The 17537-nt window shown below is 42.6% G+C and overlaps 1 protein-coding gene across 1 annotated transcript; it reads left to right on the top strand.

Moving 5' to 3' along the window:
* The first annotated feature begins 207 nt into the window (after positions 1-207).
* On the top strand, positions 208-2673 carry MSC (musculin). Its single transcript, XM_063324019.1, has 2 exons — positions 208-779; positions 1579-2673. Exons 1-2 carry the CDS (start codon positions 252-254, stop codon positions 1663-1665), a joined length of 615 nt encoding a protein of 204 aa, XP_063180089.1. The 5' UTR covers positions 208-251; the 3' UTR covers positions 1666-2673.
* The last annotated feature ends 14864 nt before the right edge of the window (positions 2674-17537 follow it).

The following is a 17537-nucleotide window of genomic DNA, read 5'->3' as shown; positions in this document are numbered from 1 at the left end:
CCTCCGCACCCCCTCACCGCCCCCCCCTCCCCCCCCCCGCCTCCCCTCCGCCCGGCGGGTGGTTGGCTCGGCGGACACCCGATATATAGCGCTGTCAAGGGGCGCATCCCCCTTCCGCGCCCCCTCCCCCCCCCCCCGCGCAAACACCGACTTTCCGCGGCGGGGCCGCCCCGCGTTGGACCGACTCGCCTGGGCCGTCCGCCCCCTCGTGCCTGCCCCGCTGCCCGCCTCCCTGCCTCCCTCCCGGGGCCATGTCCGCCGGCTCCGGGAGCGAGGCGGAGGAGCTGCCCGAGATGGACCTGCGGGCGCTGCAGCTGGACTACCCGCCGCCGCCGGCCAAGCGCCAGCCCCGCGGCGAGCTCTACCCCTCGGGGGACAACTCCTCGGCGGCGGAGGAGGAGGAGGAGGAGGAGGAAGAGGAGGAGGAGGAAGAGGACGGCGAGGGCAGCTGCGCGGCGGGGCCGGCGGGCAGCGGCTGCAAGAGGAAGCGGGCGCGGGGCGGCGGCCCCGGGGGCAAGAAGGCGGCGTCGGGGCCGCGGGGGCCGCCGGCGGAGGGGAAGCAGTCCCAGCGCAACGCGGCCAACGCGCGGGAGCGGGCGCGGATGCGGGTGCTAAGCAAGGCGTTCTCCCGGCTGAAGACCAGCCTGCCCTGGGTGCCGCCCGACACCAAGCTCTCCAAGCTGGACACGCTGCGCCTGGCGTCCAGCTACATCGCCCACCTCCGGCAGCTGCTGCAGGAGGACCGCTACGAAAACGGATACGTCCACCCCGTCAACCTGGTACGGAGCGGCGCGGAGGGGGCGGGGGGGGGGGGGAAGGTGCGCGGAGGAACGCGGTCCCGGCGCCTTGGGGATGCGCGGCGAGGGGCAGCCGCGGGGGTGACGGGGGAACCCCCGGGGAAGCCCCATCGGCCCGCCCCCCCCCACCCCGGGCAGGGCTAGCAGCGTTCAATCCGTGCCCGCCGTCGGAGAAGCCGTGGGGCGGCACCGAGTGCTTGGTAAATCCCCGGTAACCCTCGCCCCGGCAGCCGGGTTTGGCTTACGGTGATGGCGGGTGGTGGCTCTTCTGGGGACCCTAAAGAACTAAATTCCTCGTGCATTAGGCAAACTTAATGTCCGAAAAAGGAGTAATTCCCTCTGCGGGCCGGCTTGGAGCACAGTCGAGCCGTCATTAGTTCATCGGTATGAAACAAAACGCCTGATGCACACAGCGGTAAAAAGGTTGCTTATACAGTGCAAAGTGAGTGCTTTTGAACAGTTTATACGCTTTTTATTTAAAAAATGACGCAAACACTTGCAGAGCAAGAGAGATGTTGCGTTTTTGATGAGAACAATTTGTTGCTGACCATTGCAGCCCTATTGCGGAGTATTTAATTATAATGAAAAACGTAATGAAAATATTTGTTAGAGAAACTCAGCTCCCTCTGTGCTTCCCACTGGGACTAAAACATGATGACGTGTTTGCAACGGAACCAGAGTTAGACATCTATCGGTAATAAAGCTCTAGTTTCATACTAGGATAAACTTTCTTTTTAATACGAAATACCTTTTTTTTTTTTTTTTTTTTTTTTGCTTACAGACTTGGCCATTTGTGGTTTCAGGAAGACCTGACTCTGATGCCAAAGAAGTTTCTACTGCCAGCAGATTATGTGGAACTACCGCATAGTCAAAGTAAATTGGTTGTTGAGTTGTGGGTTTTTTTGTTCTTGTTGATGATCTTTCTTTTTTATGGTCTGGATATTTTCAAGAGCTGTGATTTATCGGCTCAAGACTAGAAGATGGGGACAAACCTCCATCTCTAACAGTGTTAGATCTGTGTCCCCTGTCATTCTTTTCCCTTAGAGTTCTGAGGGAAGTTTATTTAAAGCAGTAAAGAAGGGAGGCAGTGGAAATTAGAGTTTTTATGAACTGACTGCAGCAGCTGAAGTCTGAGATTTGGAAAGGCCCTTCCTTGGCTTCATCATTCTTACCACTGCCTGAGGACCTGTTGCTCTGGGGCTTTTAAACTAATGGAAGAGGAATATAATGATATAGAATTAACAGCATGGACCAAAATACAACTCTACAAACTAACCCCAAACAGTGTTATTTGTATTCTAAAGGAAAGCAGTATTTTAGAGTAGCTTTGAAACTCAGATAGATTTATAATATATTTTGATGGGTTTTGTATTCATGGATCTGGTTTGCTGCAACTATGCAATAAGTATAGTCATACTTTTTTTTTTTGTCCTTTTAACCAGAGTTTTTTTAAAAACGTGTAAGTGGGTACATTCTGCATTTAGGCCACTGTCCACTGGAATTAAACTAATTCCTGTGGTTATGTCTTGAAGTGCCACATGTAAGAATGTGGGACTGTCCCTAGAAATGTGGCAGAGTTTCTGTGCCTTAATCTGGAAGGGAATTCTGCTTACCATAAGGCCAAGGTGCATGTGTTGTAAAGAATGAGTTTGGATGATCCTGCAAAACAACAAGAATTCACAACGTTTTAAACATTTTTCCTGTAGTGCCATGCTTTTCTTTGAAAAGTTTACCCTCAAATGAGTTCTAGTGACATTTCTTCACTGATTCAAATGCCGTAATAAATGAAGATGCCATCAAATAAGTTGCAAATGTAAATAACTCTATTTTTTTATAAATGACATTAAAAGCTTGGTTACAATGACTTACTGGTGCTGTGATAGTGTGTGGCTGCATCAATATATAGAAACGTCTTTGTAACGCATGTTCCTGAAACCCACTTTTTTAAACACAATTATCGCTCTCATCTCTTGAGAGCAGATACATCTCTAGCAAGAGTCAGATAAGAACACTGTCACCCCAAACAATTCACATGAGGTAATATACTATATCAATCATCAGGGAAAAACACATTTTAACAACTTACAGAATTCACTGTCATAATCTTTTCCGTGCATCAGGAAAATAAAGGTAGGTTAAGAAATGGATGTCAGTAATTCATTCTGCTTCATAGCACGAAAGTAGTGCAATAGCTCCTTTTGCTGTTCTTTTACATTTCCATCTGTAGTCTGTTTTGCTTTTATTTGTATTTGTGCAGTGGGAAAATCAGCTGAGTTTTCCTAGTTGGGAGCAGACTTTTCCTGTTTTAAGATTAAAACTTATGAGATAAGATTTTCTTTTTCTCAAAATATTTTCTCAGAGGTTAACTTGCAGCAAGGGAGAAGACTGAATTGCTTTAGAGAAGAAAAAGCCTCCTCTTCTTCATTTAAGCAGCCAGAAGGAAGAAACATTTGCTTAACAAGAACCAGTTTAACCTGGTTTCTTGTCAGGTTATCCCACATTGTGGATTTCTGCTTTGAAATACTGCATAGAAGCCCAAGCCTGACTATTGATAGTGTCTTCCAAGTAGATAGATGAATAGCAGAAAATTGCTTTTCTTCTTGTGAAGTGTAAAATAGTACAGAGCCACTGCAAAATAAAATGAGGGCTCAGTCCAGGATCTGCTGAAATCGTTGCATTCAGCAATTTGAAGGCAAGCTGTACAGACACCATAATTAATTTATCTTCCAGTTTTATCCAGAAAAAGGCTGTGAAGGAGGGAGGCTATCCTAATTTCTATCTGTGTAACTGAGGTGGGAGTCCAACTGACCTTCCCTAGGAAGCTTGCTAAAAAGAAAATAATATAAACAGTAAATCCAAAAGGAAGGACCTTTAGGAAGGCATAAGGCATAAGAAAACTCAACCAATGTTTATCTGAACTCTAGAGAAAAGATTATTCAGCAATTTAACTAAGGTGCCACTTGAGATAATCTCAGTTGTGATACTTAGCTGGTTTTGGCCTTGATCCCAGCTGTAATTGGTTAACGACTCTAGGAGATCAGAAAAACAAGGAAAGCATGGAGAACTTTAAACAGTATAGAAAGGTCCATGCGAAATGATGGAAAAAAATGTTCAGGGTAAATTCCCAAATATGAAGTGGTTATATTAAGTAAATACAGTAGGTCAAAATTGGGGTGAGGCGCGTGACATGAAGAAAAACATAGCATTGCTTCCATCCATGCACCATACTACATGCTCTCAAATACTTTTTCTTTCTTTGTGGCTACATAATACATAAAAATACTTTCTTTGTAAAACAATGAATGCACTTAACTGCATTTGTTACTGTAACAGACATATCCATATGATGATGGTGCCCCAACAGACTAGCACTGGTTTTAGAACAGAAGTACACAAGGGCCATGGGTGACATTTCAGGTGAAAATCTGGAGAGAAAATGACAGCTTTTCAGTAGCGAATGTTTTATAAGATGCAATTCTTTGTTTTAAATACTTCTATACAGAGATGCATGTATTAGTGTATAGTTATTTATCTTAATATGGTAATTGGGTATGTTTGGATTTCTCTAACAATGATCTGATATTTCAAATCATTAATTTTAATCCTTGGGTTGGTAAATATTATTTTTAAATAATAAATTAATCTTTCTTCATGTCTCTCAATGAGAGGCATTATGTGATGAGGAAAAAGTTCACGTACGTGAACAGGCTGCTTGTGGGTTTGTTCTGAGATGAAGGCTGCTGCCTTGCCAGGGAAGTGCCAGGCAGGTCATGTATTCTGGCATTACTCCCCTACAAAGACACACCAAAAATTCATGTGCACAGTTTTGAATGCTTTTTTTTTAAAGTCACGAACAGATGAAATTCAGATCAGTGCTTTAAGGAATAAGGTGACCAAAACATTCTAAAATGCTATCTTTAAGCATTAACAGATTCCATGGGGAGATAATGTGCTTTGATCCATTTTTATTATTATTAAAAATAAAAAAATAATTAAAAATTATTTTTGCCAACCCGATAGAGTAAATTGATTTCATTTTTAAAGTCTGTGTGTTTTGTTTGACTTCGTATGAGTTACAGAGCTGGGTGAAGGGGAGACTTAAAATGAAAAACTACCTTACATTTCTACAGTCCACAAGCACAGAAGGTACAAAATACATACATTTTTATTATATTTGGCAAGTATATGCTTGATGATTTTTTTTGTTACATTAATGACATCTTTATTCCTTGGCACAAGGTGTAAGGTGAACCCATCTTGATCCCATAAAGGTATACAAATCTTGCTAAAGCTGTTTTACAAATAAAATGCCAAATCATCTGCAACCCATATTCAGCTGAGACCTGCTTCATGCAAGATCTTAAAGGCAGAATACCTGCATTGACTTTCCTGGCAAGCAGTCCATATATAAAGAGGAACACTTGTCTCCCAAAAATATTTTTATGACTTTAGACTTATATAAATGCTGTGCAGAACTTTGTTTTGTCTCTATTTCATGTGGGACTCTGAGAGAGCGGATCATTAGCCAGAAAGCCCACGTCTCCATCATGAAACCATTCCTTTTCAATACATGTGTTTGCTTACACAAGGAAAATACATCTCTCATATTGAAAATGTTAACAATTCTGATCTGAGCAAGAGAAACATAGTTCACATATAAGAAATACCTAAGCCATACCTTTCCCATTTAGTGACTTGATACATGTACTATTTAAAGAACTCTCAGATATGCTATGGATTCTGAATACAAATTCAAGTTTCTCAGCTAAGTAAAGGTGACTATCCAAGAAGTACAGCTGCCATAGGGGTCTCCCTGGTGATAGAGGGAGTTGAAGTAATTCATTTAAAGATCTCAATAGCTATCTGAAAGTTAGTCCATCTCTCTTCATTGACCCTAGAAGGACCCTAAGGTGACCAGCTGTATGACCCAGTTAAATATCTAATGTATTAGTTAATTATCTAATGTTGGGAGGGATAAAGCCAGGTTTAAATGACCGAACTTTATATGAGCCAAGTAAGATAAAAAGAAGGAAGAAGTGGGATTTACAGCTACCCACCAACAGAAAGCTTAGAGTAACCTTACCTTATAAGCAAATGATAATTACATTATATGAATGAAACAACACAGAAAGCTGTCCATTCTACCAGAGAACAGCCACTTCTCCACAAGTAGCTAATTCTATATAATAGCAAATTTGTATTTGGTACAGCAGCACAGATTCTCACCAAGGCTAATGGTAATTACACCTAAGAATTAGGTTTCACCACTGGTCAGTGTTTGTCACACTTCAGCTGAAAGATGTGTACACAGATACTTTCTGCAGTGCACAGCGTCCGTCGTGGATGCTGAGCTGCCTTCCAAACCCTAAATACCTACATTGTTATTTTTAATATATTCTGGCAAGAGTGCATTGGGAATATTTGCTACATCATGCAGAGACTTGTGTTCTCACAGTGGAGGCTGGTTAGGATTCCGGTAGTAAGAAGCAGCAGGTGTCAGTCTCTTCCTTGGCTCTGAAATATTTTTAAATACAAATCAGTAAAAAATAACTTTAAAAGTGCCTTATTCGGAATGCAGCACATGAGAATCTCACTAGAGTTAAAATTCCTAGAAAAGTTAAGACAGCTGAAAAGATTAATACAGGATCCATCCAACAAGACTGGCAAAACTGAGAAAAACCTGTGGCTGATGTAGGGCTGAAGAATCATTCCTGTAATGTTGGGCTGCTGGCAGTCTGATAGGGTCTGCAACTGGAAACATGTGGTGACACCCAGAAGAACCATCATAAACCTTGATGATGTGACTGGAATTTAGCAAGCAAAGGAAATCACCCAATATGCTCATGCTGGTGAAACTGTTAAAAAGAATTCAAATTTCCAGTGCTAAAAAGAATTCAAAATGTGACAAGAAAAGTGCTCTATGACAACAAAGCAGGCGGACCTGAGAGTCAGAATATATACACTGACACAAGCCCAACACAAGCAAACAGACTGCTCGGCATCTGGGACAAAAAGTCACAAAAATAGCAAAGGATTGCATCACTTTGCAAGAGTTTACAAAGGTCCATGTAGCGAGCACAGCATGCATGAAGGGCACGGACAAAAGCAGCTTGAGATTACAGGAATCTTCATAGGAATGAGAATAAGATAAATGGATGGTAATCCCGAAAGCAAATGGATTGCTTTTTAATTTTAATTCCAAGTTGCTGTGATGGCAGAGGCAACATCATTAGCACTGTACGCCCCATAGTCAGTAAAGGATAAGAAGTAAATGTAGGCATGAATGTTCACAGAAAATTGAGATTGTAACAGCACAAGGAACCATCATAATCCTTGAATATAAGCCGTACAGAGTTTGAATACGATCACGTCCTTAGTATCATCAAAAGGGCATGTCATCTAGGGGAAAACAGGACCAAAGTGAATCAGAAGTCTTTTGCAACAAGGAGCTGAAAGATTCCAACTGTCATGTGATTCATTTCTTCAGGGAAATCCCTTTTGCCTTATGAAGATGGCTGAAGAGGAGTGCAGCAGGTCAATGTTCTAGGAAGCCTCAAGAAAGGGGATGAACTGCCAGAAGAGATACAGTCTGTGGTCACCATGGGGAAAATCAAAACAAACCCAATGTCACTCATTTCTCCCGTAGAAGTGTCTCATCCCACCCTCAAAATAAACATATGTGCATGAAATGTTTTCCACTAGAAAGGAGGTCTTGGAAAGATGGTTAATATCAAATCTTTTTACCTGTATGGTCTGGAACTATCTGTGTCCCTTTTGGGTAGATACTGAACACAGGTACTAATGTCATCTGCTCCAGGCAGCAATCTGTGGTCCCCACTCCAAGCAGCAGATAGTGCCTTGCATCACTTGCTGTAATCTCTTTTAGATCAGACTGGTTGTGTCCATTCTGGAAACCACTTTTCATCCTCCTGCTCTGGGTCCCGGTGGCACATCAACAACCTTCAAAGCGGGGCAAAATAACGAGAGATACATTGTTGATTACTAGGAAGGTGATTTGAAGTCTTAGGAAACATATCATATTCCTGGGCGTGACATTTTCGTGCTACATAGGGGTATGCTTGAGATGTGCAAGGCCTGTTAGGATAGCTCTGTAGAACTGTGGAGGTTAAACAAGGACATCCCTCCATATGCAGGAAGATCTCTGGGGCCATCCAACCCCAGAATCACAGTTAGGTTTCAACACAGGAACAACACACATCACATCCATTTGGGTTGTGTCCAATTCTTGACGTATTTCATAGGAAACCGAGCAAAACTTGTGGTATTTGGGTAAGGACAGAGTAGATGACATTTTGACATGGGAAAAACAGGGAAAGAAAACAAAGAGAAAATTGAGCAATTTTCTGTAGGGCCCCTGGATTAAAGCTAAACTGCCATATTAGTGAAGTTCTGTGAACAACAGTAGCTGGAGGCAGGAGCTAACAGACAAAAATGTACAGATAGCACCAAACTAAGGAATAACCCTTCAAGACTAAATTCGTCCCCATGCACAAAACATGACTGTGTCAGCTAATACATGGAGATATATGTATACCATTTTGCTGTCTGTAAAGATATTCAGATTACAAGTTTAACGTTTAATAGCATGACAGTGATGTTCATGAAGCATGAACTGAAAACTCTCTTGAAAGATGGGCCTGAGGTGTCATACATTGGCTAAGGCATAACTGTGTGTCATACATACGCTTTGAAGATTATTTCTCAAGCCATTAATCATAACAAAAGACTCATATCTGCAGGACCTGCTACCAATCTTTTTCCCATCATAACCCGCTATCAGGTGTTTGCTCATCCTTGCATCATCAACTGAAGGAACAGCCCAGTTCCTTCATCTCAAAGAACAATTTCAGATTTCTTTTCCACTGTATACAATTCCCCCTGAATTTGTGATGCAAATTGTGTCATAAACACCTTTGTTCATCAGACTTCACCAACACGAAAAAAAAATTTCCCCCTTCTAGGCTAAATATAGCCCTGATGTGGATGGAACAGCTGTGCAGATAAACTCACTTATGCTTTTTGCCCTCCTTCACTGTAAGTAAAAACACACCAGTTTCCTCTGTAAACTGTACATACTATATCATCTGGGGATATCCTTAGTTTGCAAGAGAGAAGTAGTCACCATAAATTAACACCACTGGCATTGCCAAAATTATCATCACTTTGACCACCACTTCAAGTTTTGGAACAGATGCCAAGGACTTGACTGATGCTTGAGAGCATCTACTACCACACTCTCTGTGCAAAGGAACTGCAGCTAGGCGCCTTCTAAGTTGAAACACAGCATTCACTTACTCATTTTATGATTTGTACCTTAGGCTACACTAAATCCGCCCTGTGGTGATGCCACAATAAAAAAAATAAATGCTGTCAGGGAGCACTCCTAAGTGCTGCAACTTCAGCTCCTATGCTGTTAAATTGTTGGAGAGGTCCTTGCATGGTTTGTGGTTTTGGTGTGGGCCACGTGCCATTCTCCCAAACAATGCCAAGACACAGTTTGCAAGTCAGCAATGGATAGGGATCATTCACAGTATACAGTTTACATGAAGTCATTTTATTCTGGAGACTGAGACTGCACAGGCATAAGCAGTGGGGACACAAACTAGCCCAGGACAGTTGGCCTCAAAACCAGAGGATAGTCTTGGTATGAAAAAACAGCCATTCATGCTATTTAGTACTTTAGACATAACCTCTGTGTATCTGTGTCTCTAGTTCACAGAACTTCCCGTGTTTTGTATTTGGTTTTGATTAATCTGTAAACTCTTCTAAGCACAGGCCACGCTTCCCTTTATTTTTATGTATGAAGCCTTACATCTGATTTGGATGTTAACTGACATCAGGAGCAAAATGAATTAAAATCCTGACATTAATCTGTAGATCCTACTGCTGAAGCTGAATAGGTAAGTGATCTAAGGTTTTATGTCCAGCCCCGCCTTGTAATATATGTCTCAGCACGCAAGACAGTGGCAAGTCTGGCAGTGGACTGAAAGAATTGTTTCTGAGTGCAGTTTAACACTAAAATGCCAATTGTACATGAGGCATCAAAGCAATGTAACAACCCCAATTTCCTGTTTCAGGTTTTCAATGTCCGTTTCAAGTAATAAAGATAAAATAAAAACTATTTTTTCACTTCTCAAGATATGCCTTTACACTGTCATTATTGTAAAGCCAAAAAAGTTTGGGTTTTTTTTTTTTCCTTCAACATTTAAAAAAGAATAAACAAGTTATGGGTTAGAGGTTTCCTGAAAGCAGCTACTTCGGATACCTACAGACTCAGAAAGACACAGTGCCCAAACTTTTGCAGTCCCACAGAAGATCCTCCGGTGTCTCTCTGACTCTGAACGATCGCGTGGGGGACGGGGACACAGCCCCGGGTGGCCTCCAGCACCTCTGACTGCCACAAACCTTCCCTCTCTGCCACCGAGACACAGGTCAGGGCTCTGCTGTCGTGCCGCCCCTCCCGAGGTGACTCCTGCGCTGGTGAAGCACTGGGAGCCGGCTGGGAAAGATAAGCACGAGGAGGCAATTCAGGTGGAAAAGAAGAAAAACAGCTTCATGAAGAGGTTGAAGGTGCATCCAAAAGGGCAAGGAGCAACCTGGCCTCTTACAGGTAGAGGAAAGATCTGGAAGCATCTCAAGGCAGGATGAACGCACTCACCTCTTTGGGCCAATATGTTTAATTACACCTACAGAAAGTACTAGGGGGAGATTGCCTAGTTACACATGCTTGCTGACCCGCTTCTAAAGCATTACTTTAATAAAGAAGCATCAGCATAAAACACCAGGAACCCTCTGCACGGAGTGGGCACCCCTTTCCCAGGTATTCGGCAGCCCTTGCCGCCTTTTAAAGTTTTTCCAGGAGAGCCCCTCTCACCTCTCCGGCCTCCGCCGCGCCGAGCACCGGCTCCTGCCCCGGGCCCTGCGCCGGCGGCCGCCTGCCATGAGGTGACAGAACCGTCTCTCCGGGCCCTTGCTGCCCCCTTCCTCCTCCTGCGCGAACTCCACCCGCCACCAGGAAAGCTGCTCCGACGGGTCAGTGGCGGAAAAGGCGGATTTCTTTGGCTGCGGAGGGGAAAGGGGGGGGTGTAATGGACGCCGAGGGCAGCCCCGCCTCAGGCCTCACGGCAGCCGCCCCGCGGGCGGGGCGCGGGCGCCACCCGCTGGCCGCTGCGCCGCGGTACGCGGCCGGAGCGGCGTGAGGAAGGGCGGGCGTGAGGGACCTTCGGTGGCTCCTTCTGTCAGCCATGGGGGTCTAAATTCACCCCGGGAGCGGCGAGGCCCGAGGGGCGGCGCGGGGAGCTTCCCGCCGAGAGGACATGGCTGGACACCACCGCCCTGCCTGCAGACTCTGTCATTACCCCGCTGCTGCCGGAATTTGGTGTTCTTATGTACTGGAAACTTGCCGATTCCCCACGGATGGGGTGAAAAAATACACGGGCAGGAAGGAAGCGTGAAGGAGGCCTTCCCATTGCTTCTAGCGTGGCACAAACCCCGCATCAGTGGGCAACACCTCACTGAGGTGTCGGGCTATGGCCATTACCAAGAAAACAGTAAAACTATGAAAAGAAGATGTGAGGGGAAGGAGCCTCCCAGGCCACCTGGTCTGGCCTGTGCTCACAAGCCCGATCAGTGCCGTGGGGCTGCCGGGAGCCACCATGGTGGCTACAAACCCTGTGTTCCCCCTGCCAGAGCTGGTCCCTGGCCAGTTTATGGCCGTAGGATGTGCCTTGGCATGAGTAGGTCTGGCGTCTCCCCCAGCAGGGCTGGGGACATCTTGTGGTGAAGGGCCCTGGGGACGTGGCGCTGGGGCTGACCCTGAGCTCTGTCACTTGCCTGCAGTGTGTTTTTTCAGAACGGGATCCCCTGTGGCATCCTTGCATTTACATGGCTGGGCTTATTTGGTAAGTAATGAAAGCTTGTAATCAACAGTGAATGGGTCAGTATGGAAAGAGGTAGCTATGTCTTGCAGTTGGAATAAAAGGCAGGGAGTGTGCTCGTTTCCTGGGCTACGTAATACTGATGTTTTGATTTCCCCATGCCATGCTTGCCTGATGGTTTTCAGGTGTGTCTTGGGCTCCAAAGGCCATTCAGCCCTTCTAGGAGAAAGAAAAAACAAGAACAATGGCAATATTTTGTTACTTTGAATATCTTTCAATAATTAGAAATTATCAGATGTCTAAGTATCAAAAGATAGTCATAGTACGATAAACTGTGCTCATGTTTGCATGGATTGAATGGCTCTTCTAGTTCTCCTGTCTCTCTTTTTTTACCTTAGATAAGTAAGAAAGAGATTTTTCTGTGGCTCCAGTACAAAAGGCTGCTTGAATCCACCCCCTTTGCATAACTTTCCCAACTTTTTAATGGCATAAGCACAGTGTTACATATTAATTGCTAAATACTAGTTTTATACCCAAATAAAGAACTGAAGAAGGAAAGTGAGGCTGAATTGATTTCAGATGATCACAGCATCCAGCAAGGAATAATCTCTCAGTGTCAGCTCTGAAAAAGGTTGAGGCCAGCACAGCTGTGGTGACTGCAGTAGTAACACCAGAAACATGCATGGGGCAGGAGGGGTAGGAGTCAAACACAGTCTTGCAGTGTCTGTTTTCAGCTGTGTGCCCAGGCAATAGGAGTGAAGCCTCATCTCTTCCTGCAGACCTGAAGTTGGTAACTTTCCGGCAATGGCCAGTGTAGCAGATGCACAAGACACTTCATATTTCTTCCCATTATTGCCTTAAGCACAGGAATGAAAGCACAGGAATGAAAGAAGTAAAACTTTTTCCTATTTTAACTTATCCTGTCTCACATCTGCTCATCCAGGTAGCGTTTTCAGTCTTACCTCTCCAAATACAGTGCATGGGATACAGTCTGAATGTAGAGAAGGGGACAAACCACTTCCTAAGCCAGAAGATCTGTGTCAGACAAGAAAAAATATAGAAGTGTTTTCTTTCTGCTGTGTCCAGAGACTGATTCAACAGAGATAAAATGACTGCATCCGGCAAAATCTACTGGTATCAGATCAGTACCAGCGTGTAGGAAGAGTGGAAACGGCACTACAAAGATACCTAGAATTACTGTGTCTCCATGTTCTTTCCTATTAAGTAACCGTCCCAGAAACTGGAGATGTCTCCTTGCACCTTCACCTTTTCAGTTTAACTCTGAGCTGATAAGCTAAAATCTATCTTGACTGGAAAATGTAGTAATGAAATACGCATGAAAATTTGCTGTCAAAAAATTCTTTTGACATCAGTGGGATAGAATTCGTTCGAAGAATTTAACACATTCAGATTTTGTCTCTTTCTGCTCTTCTAGTTTATGTTAGGAGTAGTGATCCAGCATGAAAACTTTTACTGTTGTGAAAAAAAGTCATTTTAATGCATCAGAAACAAATTTGTTCAGCTCCTGAGAAAAAGCACTTCTACCATTTTAGCCTTTAGTTCTTCAAGATTTAAACAATGAAGCATCTTTGAGGGCCCACTTCATCATTCATCTTGCCCTGATAGTGCATCACTTGAAGTCAATCCCTGCCCTGTTAAGAATGTGTCTCTGATGCTGGAGAGCAATTTCCTGGACAAAAGGAACCCCATAAACCACTTCTACGGATTGGCTGCATGGTGCAAATAATGTTCCTTGCACTGTGGCAGCACAGATAAAATACAGATGAGAGGTGATGACTGGTGTTGACTGATTTGTTTTGGTTTTCCTTATGATCTTCTGACACTCATTCTCCAAGCATGAAGTGGAAAGACTGTGACAGCTTCATGAACAACCTCCTTTCATCTTACCTTGGAGGCTAGCTTTTTCCTTGTTGAAAACAAGTCTTCCAAAAAGGGGAAATTTGTCCAGGCAGAGTTGCAGATTTTATCTATAGACAATACATTTGGACAAAAGATCTTGACTGTCCCAGATTGCAACAGCCCTTACAGAGCTGGCAATGAAACCCTTTAGGCAAGGCCACTTCAGATAGTCTATGAAAGACTCCAAGGTGAAAGGCTCTGTTGCTCTGATTAGAAAGTGAATCAGGATGTGCAAATCATTCTTCTCTTATCTGCCTCATAAGATCTTGTTAGCCTTGGTCTGCTGATAACTAAGGGTGTCTGAGAAAATGTGGAATCATTGTTTTCTTTCCAGTTTTCTTACACGGACTCTTGAAGATAGAAAAAGGAGACCAGTCTTCATCCTGGGAAAGGACAGTGTGTATTATTTCCAAATCCACAGAGCCCTGTGTCTCTAACACACAGTTCCTCCCAGTTTCAGTCTCTCCATCTCTGTTCTATGTTACCAATTTACAATGGACACCAGGGTAAAAGTACATTTTATTCCAGAATAAATTAGTGTAATTTGGGACTACATGTCAGCTGAACACAACAGGGATTGTTTACATATGTTGATATTTAAGTTAGCCTGAAGCAATCATTCTGCCACTGTAGCAAGTCCATCTGTGGGATTAAATGCTCATTTAAATCTTTATTCTTTTTGGTTTTAATCCAAGAAAGCAAGAAAAGGCCAAGGAAGTTTTCAGTATGATATTCAAGATGTTAGCTGTGGAATCTCATCTGAGATCTACTCTTCTTCAGGAGTAGAACATCCTAAAACTGTAGCTGCTGAAAATGCCTTTGACCCAGTAGATTCTTGGAATATAAACTGTTCCTGCGCATAACCACAGTCATGAAACAGTAACAAGAAATGATTACAGCATATTTCAGAAGGCCTTTGTGCTTCAATTCACTTATTTCCCATTCAAATCAGTAAGAATTAAAAAAAAACCTTGTCATTGAAATTTTTATGCTTTTGTGAAAAAAACCTGTCCCTTTAAGCAGCAAATTGCAATTTTACAATGTGGTTTGCCAGTTTCCAGCAAAGTGAGACCAAGCAATATATTCACTTCTAAAACTATAGGGAGTATACACACCTTCTAATTTTAGGCATATAATTTAGATAGGAGCTAAGGTCATTTGCAGAGAAGCTGAAGCCCACTGATTTGCCCTCCAGACAGACGTACTTTTCATGACTTATTGTATAGGAGGAGCCTAGTTTCCTTCCTAATTTAAGCATGTCATTTGGATATCTTTAGTTAAATAATACAGCATTCTTTTTCTCTTGGTGTCTCATTCTTTAAGCTAGAAGAGGGTGCCCCTTTTGCTCCTTGGGCACTTGCCATATTTTACTCAACAGTGCTGCTGCCACTGGCCCTCAAAAATGGCCTTGAAAAAGCAGTGGAATTGGCTTCGGGTATATACAGAATGGTGAATTTGCATAAAAGCATGACTTTGTGAAAGGACAGGTTTCAACAAGCAATAACCACCTCATACCGTCAGATTTAATAAAGAAGTCTAAGTCATTTGCACTAATGTAAATTATTTTGGTGACATATTGTAGGTATGCAATTTGAGTTCAGTTACACTGCACCTTTCCTATTTATGCCTGGCAGGCATAACCTACATATAGCTTTCTATGCCTTGCAGGTCAGAAGCAGTGATATTGCCAAGCTGCTACGCCTCCAAAACATTGTAGCATGAAGGGATCTCACTGTGATGGTGGAGAAGATCATGTACGTGCTGTCCCAGCAGTGGACGTCCAAGAGCCACAGTGGAGGTGTGAGATCCAGCTTTCCTCTGGCTGGCTGGGGCAATGCGGGTAAGGAATATATTAACGAGCGCCTCCTTTAAAGTCAAAGGGTGACACTTGGTGAAGCTGCCTATCAGCAACTTCGAATAGCTGATGTGCCAGGCATATGGACCTGCATGAGCACATGTTGACAAATACGTTCAAATCAAACCATACTAGAGTTATAATGTACTTGTATGACCTTTTTAAGTTTAACCGTAACATTTTTTCACATTCATTTGTACCTAGAGCAATCCTTTATGTCCAGCAGTTCACTGTATATGTCAAAGGGCATTTAATGCGAAGGCATTTTTCTGAGGAGACTGAATTTGTTATGATAAAAAATATCTTTCAAGACGATGCCTTTAGGCTGTGTGGGGAAAATGGTTCAAACAGCATATAAGCATGTGAAATTTAACGGGAGGTTGAAGTAATTTGCCCAAACAATCATTTGGTTCTTATTTCATGAAGTCTGGAAGAATTCAAGCAAAGAAAGGGAGTAGACTTTGTAAGTAGATCTTTGTAAGGGGCTAGCTATGAACACTGCAATGTTCATATTTTGTCATTTTATAAAACCTAAAGTAAAAAGAGTGGTGTTTTTTGCTCAGTTAGACTAAACCACGCAACTCACACAAGCCACACTTCATGGCTTGATGTAATGTTGTTCTGCCTGAATTCATGCCAGTAACAGTTCTGCACCACAGCACACCCCCAATTTGCTTTATTTGTGACACTTATTCAAGAACACTTATTTTAGAGTTTTAAAATACTGGCTGATACTAAATTTCATTACCCCATGATTCAGGAGAGAGAAAAAAGAAAAAAGAGAAAGAATATATTCAGAACTGCCAACATAAGTTTTAAACAGCTTTTCCCTAATCAAAACAGCATATTTTCAAAATAAGTACTTAAAATGCTGGGGATAGAAATGAATAGTGTCTGCATATATCACCAAAACATACTGAATCCCACTGTACAATGTCCTGTTTTAATACACTGCATTGAATTGCCAATCTGAACTAGTACAGTTTTCATCCTTCCTTTTCATCTGTCCCATATGTTTGGTCAGGGCAGCAGCAGAGTGAGAAAACAATTAATTTCATTTTGGGGTGGGGAAAAATTGCTTTAAATAACAGTCTCTCAGTGCTTCAGAATTCAAAGGGCTTTACTTGAAAATAGACACAGTAATGAAACTTTTCTGATATCCCAATCACTTGCTTATGTGAAATCCTTCTCAAAATTATACTCTAAATTTACACAATATTATGTTTGTAATTATATAATATTAATTAAATATATATTAATATATAAGACGTAACAGTATAATAAGATATTATATCTGTTTTCAAATAAGGCACGTCTACAAACATTTTACCCCTCTATTAGGCATATATGAAAGACCATTTTAGAAATATATTACACAGAAGTAAGAAAAAGGTAAAGGTAGATAAAGTGTTCAGCTGCCCAGAGGTTGGCATCTGGGGGAATTTGGCTTTTCAAGTGGTCAAAGACATAAAAAATTCCTTTGTTTGCACATTCCAGGTTTCAATCCATAGTCAGACAACTAGATTTGTTTCCCTTTGTCTTCCATCCTTGTACAAAGCAACTTAAAGAACAAAAGCCTATGAGTCACCGAAATTTAAAAGCTAAGGATTATTTTGTTGTGCTTGCAGTACTATTCTGACACCCAAGCCTTCTCTTTATTTGATGAATTACAGTTATGACAATTTAGGATTCTGAGAACACCTGCTAATGTACATCAACATCCATCTTCAGGAAGGAAGATGCAGTTTTATCCATATTGGTTTTGCTAGAAATTTAAATGACCTTTAATTGTTATAGTGGCTTCGGAGAGAAGAAAGTCTGCCAGGTTCTTGTAGGCCGTAAAGAAATTAAGATGGAAATTATTTGTTTGGAGCTGAAGTGAAAAACTGTTGCAGCCACCTACCTTTTGTATCAGTTTTGATTTTTTCTGAACTTAAACCATTGTTTTTTCTACACACTCTGACATTTCACAATATTTGTGCTTGTAGTTTCTATGTTTTAATTCTGCTAGCTTAAGAAATTTCTGAATATTTTTCTTTACCTCTGGAAGCATCTTCTTTCCCTTTA

Source organism: Chroicocephalus ridibundus, chromosome 2 (genome assembly GCF_963924245.1).
Source record: "Chroicocephalus ridibundus chromosome 2, bChrRid1.1, whole genome shotgun sequence".
In the NCBI taxonomy this organism is placed as follows: domain Eukaryota; kingdom Metazoa; phylum Chordata; class Aves; order Charadriiformes; family Laridae; genus Chroicocephalus; species Chroicocephalus ridibundus.
This window is presented reverse-complemented; position numbering and strand designations above follow the sequence as displayed.